General features: G+C 37.7%; 1 protein-coding gene across 9 annotated transcripts in view; it reads right to left on the bottom strand.

The window, feature by feature from the left end:
- Kmt2c (lysine methyltransferase 2C) overlaps positions 1 to 18,451 on the bottom strand; it is a 219,907-nt gene that overhangs the window by 153,988 nt on the left and 47,468 nt on the right. For 8 of the 9 annotated variants that reach the window (XM_038321056.1, XM_038321060.1, XM_038321059.1 and 5 more), the window contains exon 2: positions 16,163 to 16,251. The exons of the other annotated variant lie outside the window; for it this stretch is intronic. In XM_038321056.1, coding sequence (XP_038176984.1) covers positions 16,163 to 16,251 — 89 coding nt within the window. The remainder of the gene's footprint in view (positions 1 to 16,162; positions 16,252 to 18,451) is intronic. 9 annotated transcript variants of the gene reach the window in all.

The following is an 18,451-nucleotide window of genomic DNA, read 5'->3' as shown; positions in this document are numbered from 1 at the left end:
AGTGATCTATACCGGAAAGGTGAAGAGAAGGAAGGGGGAGAGAGCGGGGCAATGCTTTATCCATCACCAAGTGGTTAACTCTCTAGCCACTAGGTGGCACATGTGCCATGTAACTAGACTATGGAAGAACCTAATCCCTAGTGAGGAAGTTTAAGTAAGAACTTAAGTATCTGCACTTCCTTAAATATCACTGGTTGTATGACCTACATTTGGGGGATATGAAGAAAAATTATATCTGATCTCTAACTTTATGTAATTATACATTCCTTCTTTTAATCCTTTAACACATTTACAGCTCTTATTTAACCTTGAAGAGTTTAAGACAAGAGGAAGTTAAATCAATAGTGGCTTTAAATCTAATCATTCACAATAAACATCTTTAACTCAGACATGGGCTCCCAATATGACCAAGCCAAGTTACTGAACTTTGGTTTGTTCCCAAATTCCAAATTAAAGTAGATAATTCCTCCTAGTATAAAATGATCATTCAGAGAGCACTTAGTCCAAATGTAAGCACGAAGCTGTAATTAAGTATGAGTATACAGTTGTTATTCTAGTTACACGCATTCACACAAAAGGATCTATGTGTTGTTTTGCCCATCTCACCGACAGGCTATCTTCCTCATGTACATTAACACTCAACCATTAAATTGCACCCATGGCTCTTGATATACGACCACAAATTATTTTTTAAAATAGTTTAGGATGTAAAGACAAAATAGAAAAAAAAAAACATACATTCATTATTCCCTGCCTTTATGCTAGGAAGTTAATATTGCATTTCTTTGGATCAACAATTTATAACAAAATTCTAGGCAACTAGTACATACAATGCACTGTATTTAAATAGAGTTAATACAAAAATAGACTCAGGATACCTAATCTTCAAAGATTTCCCTCAGAAACAGCAAATGGTAGCAAGAACAGGAACTGACACAATAGAAGTATGCACACTTGAGCTGGGAATGTAGCTTGGTTAGTTAGTACAGCATTTGCCTAGCATACATAAAGCTTTGTATTTAATCCTTACCAGTCAAGCCTATAATCCCACCACTTGGGAGGAAACATGAGTTTAAACCTATCCTGAACTACTACATGAGACCCTATCTTTAAAAAAGAAGGGGAGAGGGAGCATGACTGGAGAGACTGCTCAGAGGTTCAAAGTGTATACCACTCTTGCAGAAGACCTGAATTCTGTTCTAAAGAACCTCGTCAGGTGACTTAGAATCACCTGTAAAATCTGGGGATCCAAAGCCTCTGACATCTGCTGGCAAATGCACTCATGTCCACATACTCAAACACAGATGGCATAAAAACATTATTAAAAATAAAATAAACTGGCTCAGAAGTTAACAGCACTGGGTGCTCTTCAGAGGTCCTAAGTTCAATTCCCAGCAACCACATGGCAGCTCTCAACCATCAATAATGAGATCTAATGCCTTTTTCTAGTATGTAGGCATACATGCAGACAGAACACTATATACCTAATAAATAAATAAATAAAAATAAATAAATAAATAAATAAATAAATAAATAAATAAATAAATAAATGAATGGGAAGGAAGGAAGGAAGGAAGGAAAGAAGGAAGGAAGGAAGGAAGGAAGGAAGGAAGGAAGGAAGGAAGGCAGGCAGGCAGGCAGGCAGGCAGGCAGGCAGGCAGGCAGGCATAGTGGGGTATGCCTTTAATGTCAGTACTCTGGAGGCAAAGGCAGGTGTGCACATAGTATGATGAGGGTTAAATGAGAAAGTACTAGTGCAGCTAATAATTAGAATCCCAGCTAAAGCTGTAAGGATAAACAAAAAAATTCACTAACAGTTCTCTGAAATTCTTCCCCCTTTTTAAAAAAGAGCTGCATAGGATATGGCTCAGTTAGCAAGAGTTCAGATGCCCGGCAACAACAGAAAAAGCCGGGTACAGAAGCACACCATCTGTACACTCAGTTACATGTGGATCCCTAGAAATACTATCAACACTGCCAAACGATTGCCTTCAGCTTTGCTGTAAATAAATAGATAGATAGATAAATAAACAAACAAACAAACAAACAAACAAATAAATGCTTTTTGAGAGATTCCTTTGAAAGTAAGATGGTGGGCAATTGAAGAAGACGTTTGGTGTTGACCTTGGGTCTCCACAAGCACTGTTGTGTGCTCACACATGTGCATACACACACACAAACATCGTTATAAATATGCCTCCCAAATACACATAAAAGAATCAAGTCACAAAATTAAGCTTCACAGGCTGGGTTGTGTTTGTACACTTCTTCACTGCAGGCATACTCCAACCATAGCACATGAATTTTATTAACATTATTGGGACACCTTACTAAGGAATCACTGTTACAAATATGAGGATTAAAATAAAATAAAAAATAAGAGAATCCAAATTCTTGCACAACCAACAACCTAACTACAGCTCCAAGGAGGGACCTGATGCCTCTGTTGTGACAAGTACATACCCACACAGAGACACAAGCATATGATTAAAAATAAAATAAAATCAAAATAGAATCATTTTGTTTGGGTTTGGTTTTTGAGACAAGGTTTCTCTGTGTGTAACAGCCCTAGCTTTCCTGGAATATACTCTATTTCTATTGACCAGGCTAGCCTCAAACTCAGAGCTCTACCTGCCTTTGCCTCTTGAGTGCTGGGATTAAATGAATGTACCACCGCTACCTAGTAAGAAGAATCATTTTGATCATGAATGGTGTAAATGTACAAATTAGAAGAGAGGTTGTCAGCCAGGTGGTAGTGGCTTATACCTTTAATCCCAGCACATGGGAAGCAGAGACAGGCAGGAAGCAGAGATAGGTGAATGTCAGTGAGTTTGAGGCCAGTCTGATCTACATAGTGAGTTACAGAACAGCCAAGACTGTTATACCCAAAAACCCTGTCTCAAAAAGAAGAAAAAGAAGAAGACAGGTTATCTAATAGATTAAAAACCATGGGGGCTAGAGAGATAACTCAGAGGTGTTGAGTTCAATTCCTAGCAACCACATGGTGGCTCACAACCACACAACCAACTATAATTAGATCTGGTGCCCTCTTCTGGCATGCAGGTAGGAACAATATACATAATAAAAAAAATCTTTTAAAAAAGTAAAAACATGGAGGCTGGAGAGATAGCTCAGTGGTTAAGAGCACATACTACTCTTCTACTGACTACTACTACTACTCTTCCAGAGGTCCTGAGTTCAGGTCTCAGCATCTACATGGTAGCTCACAACCATATAGAGTGCGATCTGGCATTAAAATACATGCAGCTAGAGCACTAATATACATAAAATAATAAATCTTAATAAAAATTAAAAAAAAACAAAATAAAATAAAAAATAATAAAAACATGAGCCACTTATATAATGCTAAGAATAAAAATACTTTGAACATAAGAACACATGTAAATATAAACAAAGAATGATATCTTATGCTGACATTATTGTGGTAATTTGAATGTATTTGTTCCCCATTAACTCACAGGGGGTGGCACTATTAGGATGTATGGCCTTGCTGAAGGAGGAGGCTGGATGACTCAGGCCCTTAATCCAGACCTTGAAATTGGAGGGCATGCCTTCAATCTGACCTTCTGTTGGCAGTGTGTCAGTGTGCGGGCAGGCTTTGAGTTCTTTTTCTCAAGCTTTACTTAGTGTGAGACTCAGTCGACTTCCTGTTGCCTTCAAGTATAGGACACTCACTATTTCTTCAACACCAGAATGCCTGCTTGCATGCTACCATGCCTCCCACAATGATGGACTGAACCTCTAAACTATAAACTACAATCACAAATGTTTCGTTTATAAGAGTTGCCATGGTCATAGAGTCTCTTCACAGCATAATTACATTGTTAATAAGTATGCAAAATCGTACAGAAACATGACAGTGTACAGGCATTTACAAAACTAATTCTGACCATATAATCCAACAATTATGCTGCTTAACATTTACCCAAATGAGTTTAAGATATGACTGCACACACACACACACAAACCTAAATGATTGTAGCTATATATGCTAAACCTTTGAAATTATCAATTAAGTCCTCCAGTGGGTGAATAATAAACTATAGTAGAACCAGACAGTAGAAAATTTATTGACAGAATGAGCCACTGAGTTGTGCATTGTAGATAACAACTATAATGACAAGCCAAAGAAGGCTAAGGCAGAAGGACCACCTTGAGTTTGAGACAAGCGCAGTTCCAGGCCAGCCTGGGCAATGGAATAAGACCTTCTCACAAAACACACACACACACACACACACACACACACACACACACACACACACACACACCATTTCAGGGCCAGAAAGATGGTTTGTGAATAAAGGCACTTGCCACCAAGGGTTAGTCCTGGGAACCACAATGTGAAAAAAGGGAAATGGACACAAAAACTAAAAAAGGCCGAGAGGTGGTGGCACATGCCCTTAATCCCAGCAGTTAGTAGGTGAATCTCTGTGAGTTCAAGGCCAGCCTGGTCTACAGAGCAAGTTCCAGGACAGCTGGAGCTACACAGAGAAAGACCCTGTCTCAAAAACACCAATAAATAAATAAACAAATAAAGGATCTGACGATGGTCCAAAGGACGACCAGGGTTGCTACACAGAGAAACCTTGTCTTGAAAAACCAGGGGGAAAAAGTAAAAAGTAAGAAGTAAACAAATGGACTTAAAACACACACAAAAGCAGCAGCAACGATATAGACAGATATAAACCAATATTCACAAACATAATATATACACAAAATAATCTTCTAAAAGCCACAAATATTAATGAAAGACTAAGACAGTGACAAAGTGTTTTTACAAAGTAAAAAAACTAAGAGTTACAGTAATATGCTTTTTCTTGTCAATAATGACCATGAATACAAAAACAAATTCCTCTGATGAAAAGGTATAGACTACCTAAGTAGACCCCTCTCCACTCTCCCAAAAAAGTGAAAACCAAATACACAAAAAAATACTTCATAAATTAAGAACCAGGTATACTGAAAGTGAAGGGATCAAATAAGACATACCAAATAATTAGAAAACAAAAAGCAGTAATAATAATAATACTCAGATATTGTCAAAAAGAAAAGAAAAAAGTCACTACATAATGAAAAGTGGATCAATTCAACAAAGGAAACAATTATTAATATATACACAACTCTGAACCAATTATATAAAGCAATAATTAGAGGTAAAAGAAGAGACCATTCCAAGCATAAGACTAAACAGAATCCGCAACAATAACAATAACAACAAAAATTAACAAAGAAATATTAAAGGGGGCTGGATGGGATGAAGAGATTACTCGGCAGTTAGCAGCACTGACTGCTTTTCTAGAGGATCCAGGTTCAGTTCCCAGAAAGTACATGGGAGCTCACAACTGTTAATAACGCCAGCTCTGGAGATTCCAAAGCACTCTTTCTGGCATCCCTAGACACCAGATACACACATACATGCAAGTAAAACACCCCTACACATAAAATAAAAATAAATTTCAAAAAAATTAAGACATGTAAACTTTTTAAAAGGAAGGTGGGACCTGGAAAGATACCTCAGTTTCCAGCAACCACAACAGGTGGCTCACAGTCACCAGTAAGCTGGCTCAAGCTCCAGGAGATCTAGCCCAAAAGACTCTGCAGGCATCCTTATACTTGTGGCACATGTGCACATATACACAGACAGACACCAACACACACACAATCACCACTTTTTAAAAAAGAAACATCAAAGTCAAATTATATTATGAACAAAATGAACCTAAAAGACATCTACACATTATCATCCAATACCTCTAAAATACACATTCATCTCAGCTGTGCATAAAACAGTCTCTAAGACAGACCATATCTGAAAACAAGCCTCAGAAGACAGGAAAAAAAATTAAAGATATATCATGCATCGTCTTTGACTACAGTGGAGTAAAGCTTAAAATGAACAAGAAAGAAACCAGAAATTGTAAAAAATTATATACAAATTTATAACGTGCTCTTGAAGAAATCGAGAGGAATTTAAATTTTCATTGAAAAGTTAAAAACAATAAGGAAAAACCAAGTGGGTTCAGCAAAAGAACTAGAAGTCTGATGGAGGAGTGTCTATGTGTTAATTTCATTGGCTAATAAAGAAACTGCCTCAATCCTTTAATAGGATAGAAAATTAGGTAGGCGGAGTAGACAGAACAGAATTGTGGGAAGAAGGAGTGGGCAGACACTTCAAGTAGTCGCCATGGTTCTCCTCTCCGAGATGTATGCAGATTAAGATCTCTCCTGGTAAGCCACACCTTGTGGTGCTACACGGATTACTAAATATGGGTTAAAGGAAGATGTGAGAATTAACCAATAAGAGGCTACAGATAATGGGCCAGGCAGTGTTTAAAAGAATACAGTTTCCGTGTAATTATTTTGGGTAAAGCTAGCCGGGTGGCGGGACACAGCCCGCCGTCCCTTCTACAGAAGTCTATAGCAGTCAGTGCCTCACCGACAACCAAAGAAAGAAAATAAACTAACGTTGCAACTCCTATTACTAGAAGGGAGCAAGCCAAATCAACCCCAAGGTAGAAGGAAAGAAACCAAGCCATCAGAGCATAAAATAATACATCAGAGACAGGGAGGAAGGAGAAACGGAAGGAGGGAGGGAGGGGTAGGAATGTTGTCACTGCTGGGGCAAATATACAGCTGGGGCAAAGGTTAAGTATAAGGCTAGATTGATATACATAGTTAGAATCTAAAATCTATCCCAAAAAAAGATATGTGAAAGGAATAAATGACATAAGGAGATACATTATATAACTGACACCAGAAACAATAAGGATCACTAGGGACTATGAACAATTTCATGAAAAACTGAACATACAGTCTACTAAAATTGAACCTAACAATGTCTCTGCAGACCAATAGTAAGAGATAAATGTTTATCATAAGGACTTTTCTGTCAAAAAAAAAAAGCCTAGAGACAAACTTTTAAAATAAAACTAATATAAATTCTTTTTAAATTATTTATAAATCCTAAAGAGGAAGAATTCTAATTTCTTTCTGTCAGATCTCAATTACCCTGATTTTTAAAAAAGACATACAGGGGAGCATTAGCATACAAAGCACAACAGGTCAATATCCCCCCCCCCAAAAAAAAAAAGCACATCAATATAGAGCTCAAAGCTGGGCAAGGTGGCACACTCTTTTAACCCACCTAAAGAATATTGCAATTCTTCCCCATCCCCACCCAATCCCTACACAGCAGGATTTCTCTGTGTAACAGCCCTGGCTCTCCTAATACTGGCCTCAAACACACAGGGATCCGCCTGCCTCTGCCTCCCAAGTGCTGGTATTAAAGGCGTGTGCCATGACTGCCAGGCTGATGTCGCGATTCTTAGTATCTATATACCAAACACTAAAGCACTACAGCTTAAATCACATATTGAGCCTCACAGAGTAATAGTGGGTGACTTCAATACCCCACTCTCACCAATAGACAGATCACAAAAACTAAACAAAGAAATGCTGAAGCTAATAAACATTAGAAATGGAATGGACCTAACAAGTATTTGCAGAACTTTTCATCCAAACACAAAAGAATATATACCTTCTCAGTACCTCATAGAACTTTCTTCAAAACTGACCACATACTTGGACACAAAGCAAGAGCAAGTCTCAACAGATTTTTTTTTTTTGGAAGTGGGTAGTTTTCGAGACAGGGTTTCTCTGTAGCTTTGGAGCCTGTCCTGGAACTAGCTCTTGTAAGACCAGGCTGGTCTCAAACTCAGAGAGATACACCTGCCTCTGCCTCCCAAGTGCTGGGATTAAAGGCGTGGACCACCGCCGGCTGGCTTCTCAACAGATTTTTAAAAATTAAGTAACAAACAAACCTGAAATCACATGCAGCATCCCGTCTGACTACTACATATTAAAGCTGGGTATCAAAGGAGAGAAAGCTGACAAACTCATGGAAACTGAACAACTCATTACTTAATGAAAAATGGGACAGGACAGATTAAAAAGTAAAAGCTTTCTAGAATTAAATGAAAACAAAATACAACATGCCCCAACTTATGGAACACAATTACGTGCCTACATTAAAAAAGAGGATAGACAGACATCTCATATTAGTAAATAGCATACTTGAAAGATCGAGAACAAAAAAGAAATGACACCAAAAAGGAGTAGATGGTAAGAAATAATCAAGCTCAAGACTGAATCAATAAACTAAAAATAAACAAACAAAAAAAAAAACCAATATAAGGAATCAAGAAAACAGAGTTGGTTCTTTGAAAAATCCAGTAAAATTAACAAACCCTTAGCCAAGCTAACTAAAAGGCAGAAAGACAAAAACCTCATTAGATGCAGAAAGGGCCTTTGATAAAAATCAACAGCCCTTCATGACAAAAACTCTGAAGAAATTAGGGATACAAGGGAAATACCTCATCAACATCAACCTAAATGAAGAGAAATTCAAAGCATGTTCACAAGACAAGGTTATCCACTCTCTCCATACCTACTGAACACAGTACTTGAAGTCTTAGCTAGATTAGTAAGAAAACTGAGGGAGATCAAAAGGATACAAATATGAAGAGAAGTCAAAATATTTGTATTTGCAGATGAAGAGTGTGAGTGAGTGGGGTGGTGTTGTGTGTGTGTGTTTGTGTGTGTGTGTGTGTGTGTGTCCGTCCCTAAAAGTTCAACCAAGTTCCCTACACCTGATAAACACTTTCAGCAAAGTAACTGGATATAAAATTAACACACAAAAAAAAAAAATCAGTTGCCTTCCTATATTCAAATGACAATCAGACCAAAATAGAAACCAAGGAAACATCACCCTTCACAACAGCCACAAATAATATGAAATATCTTGGGGTAACTCTAATCAAACAAATAAAAGGCATCTATGATAAAAAAAAAAAAAAAAAAAAAAAAAACCTTAAGACACTGAAGAAAGAAATTGAAGACAACATCAGGATGGAAAGATCTGCCAAGGCTCATGGATATGTAAGATTAATGTAGGAAAAAATGGCCATCCTACCAAAAGTAGTCTACAGATTCACTGAAATCCTTATCAAAATCCAACACATCCAATCCATCACAGAACTTGAAACCACAATTTTCAATTTCATATGGGAACACACAGAGAAAGAATGAAAGAGGGGGGGGGGGGGACGGAGGAAGGAAGGAAGGAAGGAAGGAAGGAAGGAAGGAAACAGAATAGCTAAAAACACTCCTGAGTAATAAAAGAACTGCAGAAAATATCTCCATGTCTGGTCTCATTTTATACTACAGAGCTGAGAGTAATAAAAACAGCACAAAAATAGACATGTTGATCAATGGAATTGAGTGAAGTAAGTGTACACCTATAGACACCTGATTTTTGATAAAGAAGCCAGAAATACGTACTGGAAAAAAGCATTTTTAACAAGTGGTACTGGTCAAACTAGATGACTGCATGCAGAAGAATGCAAATAGATGCATACTTGTCACCCTGCACAAAACTCAACTCCAGATGGATCAAAGATCTCAACTTAAGAACACATACGTTGAATCTGACAGAAAAGAAAGGGGAATAGCCTTGAACTCATTGGCACAGGAAAAGACTTTCTTACTTTTTTTTGTCTTTTTTTATTTTTTAGATTTTTTCTTTTTTTATTAAAAATTTCCATCTCTTCCCCTCCTCCCACTTCCCTCCCCTCCCCTCCACCCATACCCCCACTCCCTCCCTCTCCAAGCCAAAGAGCCAGCAGGGTTCCCTACACTATGGTAAGTCCAAGGTCCTCCCAACTCCCCCCAGGTCCAGGAAGGTGAGCATCCAAACTGACAAGGCTCACACAGAGCCTGTCCATGCCGCAGAATCAAAGCCCATCGCCATTGTCCTTGGCTTCTCAGTCAAGCCACATTCAAAGAGTCCGGTTTGATCACATGTTCCATCAGTCCCATTCCAACTGGTCTTGGTGATCTCCCGTTAGATCTGTCCCACCGTCTCAGTAGGTGAACGAGGGCTGGAGAAATGGCTCAGCCGTTAAAGATTTTCTTACTACAACACTAATAGCACAGGCACTAAGAACAACAGGACCTCATCAAACTGAAAAACTTCTCAATGGCAAAGGTCACTATCATTCAGACAAAGTGACAGGTTACAGAATGGGGAAAGATTTTTTATCAACTACATATCTGACAGAGGGCTAATATTCAAAATACATAAAGAACACAGAAGAACAGAATAAATGAAAATAAGTAACCCAATTTTAAAAACAGAGTACAGATCTAGACAGGATTTTCAAAAGAGAAAACTCAAAAGGCTGAGAAACAAAGAAATGATCAATATTCTTAGCCATCAAGGAAACACATATCAAAACTACTTTGAGATTTTATCTTAAACCAGTCAGAAGAGCTAAAATAAATAAAAGGGCAACACTCTTCCATCGCTGATGGAAATGCAATCTTATACAGAAACTACGGAAATCAATATGGCGGTTCCTGGGGAAGATGGGAATCAATCTACCTCAAGATGCAGCTATATCCTACTACAGAGACACGTGCTCAACCATGTTCACTACTGTTCTATTAGTAATAGACAGAAATTGCAAACAAGCCAGATGTCCATCAACAGAAGAACGGATAAAGAAAATATGGTACATTTACACAATGGAGTATTACTCAGTTGTTTTTGCACAAAAAAAAAAGTGAAATTTGCAGGTAACTTGATGTAAGGTAGGAATCATTCTGAGTGGGATAACTCAGCCCCAGAAGGACAATGCATTCACTTATATGTGGATGCTAGCTGTTAAATCATTGATAAGCAAACTGCAATCTGTATATCCAGAGAGGCTAGATAGAGTCTAAGGGACTAATGAGGGTGGGGAGGTAGGGTGTGCTGGGTCTCCAAAGGATGAGGAAATAGACTACATAGTTATGAATGGATGGGGGAGATTGGGATGGGAGACACAGGAGAAAGAGCAGGGAGGAAAGGAATACAGGGAGGATAGCTAAAACTAAAGGCCTTTGAGGAGTTTTATGAAAACCTAATAGAACTTTCCTAATAAATAAATATTAATTAATGAATATATACTATTAATAAATTAATATTATACATATCAGGGCTTTTGTTGTTTTTTTAAAACATTCATTATAGGTACTTAGCTGGGTAAAGTGAAGCACATCTTTTATCCCAGCACTTGGGAGGCAGAAGAAGAATCTCTGTGACTTTGAGGCCAGCCTGGTCTATATAGCGAATTCCAGAACAACCAGAGCTACATAATGAGCCCCTGACAAAAAAAAAAAAAAAAAAAAAAAAAAAAAAAACCACCTCAAAACAACATTACAGGTCCTTTTTATGTATACTATGGTTTCCAGTTTTGTATTTTTGGAATTCCTATGTGTGCAAATGTGCTTGTCTTCTGTGTCTATATTTATTTCTTGTGCTTTTTCTTCTTCAGTGGTTTTGTCTTATTCTGATTTGTTGTTTTTGTTTTATCTAACTGTATTTTGTTTTATTTTGTTATTATTCCTTAGAAGCCTATTTGTTTCCTAGGGAGACAAAGACAGGGAGGAGAGACAGGGAGGAGCTAGGAGAAATGGGGGGAAAAAACAAATTTAGAATTTATTGTATGAAAAATGTAGTCCCAATTTAAAAAAAAAAAAAGTCTACATAGCTCAAATGATTTACACATTCACTGTAATTTCCAATCAAAATACCAATGATATTCTTCAAAAAATTAGAAGTTAATCACAAAATAATAAGGAAAGGTCAGGCATGGTGGTGCATCCCATTAATCTAAAGCCAGAATCAGGTGTACCTCTATGAATTTGACCAAGCCTGGTCTACACAGTGAGCTCCAGGCCAGACATGGCTATATTATGAGACCCTGGATGGATGGATGGATGGATGGATGGATGGATGGATGGATGGATGGATGGATGGATGGATGAACATCTTCAGAAACAAAATAATACTGAAACATGGAGGGGGGGAATAGCTAGAAGCATTATAATACCTGACTTTAAAATACAATGTTATGACACATGACTATAATTTAAAGCTTGAGATGGACACAACTAATACCTTAAATTCCAGGACAGAATGAGCTACAAACACAAGTTACACACACACACACACACACACACACACACACACACACACACACACACACGGGGCGGGGAGGGAGTGGTAGTGTTAAACAAAGTGGTTCTGCAATGAAGAAGAAACAAATGTAAATAGTTCCCTGAATCTAGACATGTACAGTTGGATCAAAGCCTTCAAATAAAATCCAAAATTGTTAAGTTATTATAAGTGTGGAAGAATTTCAATAACTATCCATCAGCATAAAGACATTCTTAGACATGACCCCCCCCCCCAAAAAAAAAAAACCACAGGCAACTAAAACAAAAATTGAAAAGTAAGATTTCAAACAAAGAAACACTGTTGTGTGATATTTTAATCGTGTTCTGACAAATAAAACTTGCTTGGAGTCAGAGGGCTAAGCTAGCCACTAGCCAACCACAATTAACCACAGAGGTTTGGAGGGCTGTAGACAGAAGAGGAAGTAGTAAGACAGAGTGGAGATGGAAAGTCGGCCCCTTTTGGAGAAAGGTTGGAGGGGACTGATGGCTTCTCTACTTCTCTGATTCTTCAAGTTCTTACCACGATATCTGATGCCTGAGTTTTTATTGATAAAGAATAATTAGACGAACACTTCAAACATCTGTCCAGCAAAGGAAATAATCAACAGAACAAACAACCTGAAGAATGGGAAGTAACATACAAATTAATCACTAACAAGTGATAAACTTCCAGCATATGTAAGGAACTCAACTCAAAAGCAGAGAAAGAAGAGGGTGAGGTATGAGGTACAAAGAGCATCTAAGAAAATATTACAGAAATGAAAACCAAAACCACAAGATGGCATCTCATCCTCCTTCAAGTAATTATTTTAAAAAATAATAATAAAGACTGATAAGATAAAGGACTGGCCTCATCTCATACACTAATGGTGAAAATGAAAATTAGCTCAGTTATGAAATGGAAAAATGGCTCAGCCATTAAGAAGATTGGTGCTCTTCAGGGGACTAGGAATCAATACCCAGAACCCACAGGGAGGCTCACAACAAACTTTTACTCCAATTCTAGGGAATCTAACACCTTTTGACTCCAGGGGGCACCAGGCATGTACAAGGTGCACTTACATACATGCAGGCAAAATACTCACACATATAAAATAAAAATAAATAAATCTTTCTAAAAACTAGTTCAGTTATGGAATGTTCTGGGAAGGGGGTGAAGGAGAGCGGAGGGGAAGGGAAACCAATGGCCAGGTGGTGGTGATGCATGCCTTTAATCCCAGCATTCAGGAGGCAGAGTCGGGCAAATCTCTGATCTCATTGAATTCCAGGTAAACCAAAACTACACAGAGAAACCCTGTATCAAAAAAACAAAATGGAGGGGGGCATGAGAAGGTGCCATATGCCTATAGTTCCAACACTTGGGAGGAGACACCAAAAGTCACTTGACCCCTTTAAGAGTTGCCTAGCAAAATCCTGCATCCCAAACAGTAAATAAATACATGAACCAACCTAATTATAAATAGACCAACCATATAACCCAGCAATTCCACTACTGGGTATATATCCAAATGAAATCAGTACATAGAAAAGGTATCTGTATTGGTATGTTAATGATATCCACAAACAGCCAAACACAAATCAGCCAGAGTCAATGAATGAACAGATGAAAAAAGTGGACATATTAAAGGAATATTATACAATTAAGAATAAAAATAAGGAGCTGGAGAGAAGATTCAGTGGTTAAAAGAACAGGCTGCTCTTGCAGAAGACTTAGGTTCAGTTCCTAACACCTATACAACAGGTCACAAGCATCTCTAACTCCAGTTCCAGGAAATCCAATACCCTCTTTGGACTCCACGGGTGCTGCACTGGTACTCAAAACATGCAGACAGGCAAAACACCTGTACACATAAAATAAAACCTTTTTTCAATAAAATTAAATTAGCCAGGCATGATACTATGCATAGCTGTACCCAGATCTCAAGATGGGAAACCAAAAGGATCACAAGTCTGAGGCCACCCTTGGCTTTATAGTGATTTTAAGCTAACCTATACTACAGAGCTAGACCATGCCTCAGGGAAAAAAAATTATTCCATCTACAGAAATGTGGAAATGGACAATACTATATGAACTTATATACTCTATAAGTCAAAAACAGAAAGACAAACATTACATCTCATTTTAATACAGAAGCTAAGAGTCTCACAGAAGCTAAAAGTCTCAAAAACCAAACAACAAACAAACAATAGAATCATGGTTACTGGGGCTTGGGAAGGACATATAGGAAGGAGGGAGGGATAATATGTATATGAGTAGATACAGATGCGAAGAAAAACTAATTTCTTCCAGGCATGGTAACACATAACTTTAATCCCAGCACTCAAAAGACAGGGGCAGGTGGATCCCTGAGTTTGAGGCTACACAGAGTTTCAGGACAACTAGCGAGACACACCTGTCTCAGATAAAAAAGTAAATAAGCAAGCTAGCTTGCTAACTATTTAGAGGTGAGCTTCAATGAATATCAACTCACATGTATATACTATCTCTTCTGACAGTTAATGTCTTACTAAACAAGACAAAGATCAACATAATTATGTCTCAACTGAAACAACTGTGATATTCATGCTTACAACCTATGGGTTCCTCTCCCTCTAATACTATTTTCCTTAGCTGAAAAAGGCTGGAAGTACCCAAAAAGTTGCTGAATTTCTATCTAGGGGCAGGAAATATTAAAGATGGACCTCAAAACTATTCTTTCCAAAAAGCAATGAGTTCTGCAGCACTCTGAGAAAGTACTTAACACAGGATTAGAAACAAAGTATGTGGGCAGAAAAGCAAACATGGGGAACACACCTGATGAAGGGTGTGAAACTCCTCCCCCCACCCCACTAGAATAATAAAAAATGAGAACTAAAATGAAGCACTAGAAGCTTGGAAGGAGGTGGTATTGAGTGAAATAATCATCCTCAATTACTGGGAAAAAAATTTCTAGGTTTAGTAAATGGAGCAATCTTGAGTAAAAGGAATAATCTTGACTCGCTTGAGATCTGAGGTTACAACTTTAAAGCCAATCAGCAAATTATCTGTTTCCTACACCCATGATCAGTTAAAAAATGCAAAACATGGGTTTGGTGGAAGAGTTTAAAGTGCATCAAGAAAATGACAATAGCCACTAGTGGTGGTACATGCCTTTGATCCTAACCCTCAGGAGGCAGAGGCAGGTGGATCTCTTTAAAAAGAGTTGGAGGCCAGAGCAGTATAAAAAGTGAACTCCAGGCTACCCAGAGTTACATAATGAAAGAAAAGAAAAGAAGAGAAAAGAAAAGAAAAGAAAAGGCAAGGCAAGACTTGGAGCTAGAAAGGTAACAAGCTCGTTAATAAGATCACTGGGCTATAGGTTTGAATACATGAAATACTGTGTGGTATATATTTTAATACAAAAAAAAAGTGTGGTTGGGGTAAAAAAAAAAAAAAAAAGAGGTAGCACCTAAAGCCTGACCTGGGACGTTGAAAATGAATCACAATTGTCCCAGTAACTGGCACAATGACAAGGGTAATGTGTGCACTCTAAGAATGTGTAACTAAGAGGAAAATTTTAGAAAAAAAAATCAGGAAGTCAAAAAGTCAAGGTATTAAACAGAGCATCAAAACTTACAAGGAAAAAAAAAAAAAAACAGAATAACATAGAAATGGTGCTAAATCTTCACTCAGTAAGATAATACCCAAAAAGAATACTGATGGGTACATTAAGATTAATGGATGACACTGTTTATAAAATAATCATGTTGAAAATGTCATTTAAAAAATTTTTTTGATGAGCTGGACATAATGACACACATCTTTAAACCCAGCACTCCAGAGGCAGAGGCAGGTGGGTCTCAAGGCCAGCCTGGTCTACAGAACAAGGAGTTTCTTTCAGAAAGTTGGAGTTTTGCTTTCATAAAAGACATTCATATACACAAAATGATTCAAACTAAATAAGGATTCAAGGGGAAAACTAAGAGACCTGTTTTTTCACTCTATCAGTAGACATCAAAACAGATGGAAGACAATTGTTAACACACAACATTTCTATACAAATGGTATGGGAAGTACAAATTATTGTGTACTTTTGTCAAAACTCTCATTAAGATCCAGTACCTGTTTCCACAATATTTTCTGCTTCTGTTGTCTCCAGTCCATCCATGCTGTCCTCATCTTCCACTGTAGATTTTCCTCTACTTCGAGGCCTACATCAAAAAAAAGAAAATAATAATAATAATAACAATAATAATAATAATGCATAAAATTAAATACTAAAATTTTTGTTTAGTTGTCTTTCGACACCTGATTGTCCTGTCTCGTCTTCCTAATTACTAAAATGTGTAGTAGGCACCACCACAACCGATAAATGTTGATTTTTTGTTTGTTTGTTTTGTTTTCTTTGATTTTTTAGACAGGGCTTTTCTGTGTAGCTTTGGTGCCTGTCCTGGAACTAGCTCTTGTAGATCAGGCTGGGCGCGAACTCACAAAGATCCACTTGCTTCTGCCTTTTAAAGCTCACATTTAAACACTTACATGTAAAGCACACTTGAAAATTATAACAAATAAAATTTAAGCTTTCTCCAGCATAATAGTACATCAAGTAATAAATATAAAATATCTTTTCCTTAAAGCCTAAATGTGAGGACAGAACCAAGCTAATAAATATCTTAAGTTTGAAAGTACTGATTCAGGATTTTGCTCTCCTTGAAATACCTTTCCAAGACTTTTTCTGTATCCATTGGTGGCTTTTAAATTCCTAACAAGCTCTTTACAAAGTTCAGGCTTTCAAAAAAAAGTTATATTCTATACTTAGTGAAATTTAAATTTTACTAAAAGATCAAGTAATTGGGCCAGAAGATGATTCGGTGAGTAAAGGTGTTTGCCTCCAACCCTGACTTGGGACCTACATAGTGAAAGGAGTAAACAACTACTGCAAACTGTTCTGACCTCCATTAAGTGCGCCATGACTCATACATGTGTACGTGCACACATAGAAACACAGAACTAAATCAACTATAATAAAAGGTTAAGTAAATTTAAAAGGAAAAACAAAACAAACAAACAACAAACAGTTTATGTAAGTGGCCAAGCCTGCTAGTTCATACCTTTAACCCCAGCCCTCAGTTGGATCTCTAAGAGTTTGAGGTCAGCCTGGTCTAACTATACAAGCTACAAGTCAGCCAGGGTTAGGAATATTGCCCAATCTCAATTATCAGTATAATGATCTAGGACAGAAGATTAGAACAGGCCATACAATTTAGTGGTAGAGAACTTATCTAACATGTACAAGGCCCAGCCTGGGTTCAATAACCAACAGAAAAATAATTAAATTGAAATCTGAAAGAGCTGCTCAATGGACATCTTATTCATTAACTGCAACAGACAACACAGTTTTATTTTTATAATTCGCGACCAAAAGCTGACAGTTCATTTATGTAATATATATGTGTTATATATATAATTTATATGCATTATATATAATGTATATATATATATGTATATATATATTTGATTACATGCAGAGCACTCTCTCGACGTATATTTAGTGGCCCTTATTCAATGGTGATTCTTAATAGTGGAAGTGGCTGTCCCCCCAGGAAATATCTGAAGTATCATTTATTGCTTCAATATGGTGTGGAAAAACTTCCCCCTCCTAGCCAGTAGAGTCTGGGTGGTACTACAAAACACCCTATAATGCACAAAAGGACCCCTGCCAAGAAATTAGCTGGCTCAAAATGTTACCAGTTTAGAGAACAGGGTTCTATTCCTTTCTCTATCTACAGCAAATACTAATAAATGAGTTCTACTTTCCCCCTCTATTTTTATGATAGAGACCATAAACTATTTAGAAATGTGGACTGGCGAGATGGCTCAGCAGATAAGAGTGTTTCATGTTCTTCTAGGACCTGAGTTCAGTTCCCAGCACACATATCAGGCATCTCAAAACTGCCTGTTAATTCTAGCTCCATACAACCTGATGCACTCTTCTGGTCTTTGTGGCTGGCTACCCATGGTATATACACACAGACCCATACACACAGACCCATACACACAGACCCATACACACACACACACACACACACACACTTTCTTAATTTCAAGAAATATAAAATCCTATTGCTTTTTTAAAAATGCTAAGTGGGACTAGACATTCCATGACTGATTGATTGATTTTGGTGGTTTTTCAAGACGGGGTTTCTCTAGCTGTCCTGGAACTAGCTCTGTAGACCAGTCTGGCCTCAAACTCACAGAGATGCCCCTGCCCCCCCGCCCCCCGCGCCCCCCGCGCCCCTGCCCCTGCCTCCCAAGTGCTGGGACTAAAGGCATCACCGCCAGCTCCATAAATCTTCAAGATTTGGTTAAAGAAATGATCTCCTGGCATTTGGAGCTAAAAACTTTAAATGA

The sequence above is a fragment of the Arvicola amphibius genome, chromosome 2 (genome assembly GCF_903992535.2).
Source record: "Arvicola amphibius chromosome 2, mArvAmp1.2, whole genome shotgun sequence".
NCBI lineage: Eukaryota > Metazoa > Chordata > Mammalia > Rodentia > Cricetidae > Arvicola > Arvicola amphibius.
The sequence above is the reverse complement of the archived record's forward strand: the minus strand, read 5'-3'. Positions and strand labels throughout refer to the sequence as shown.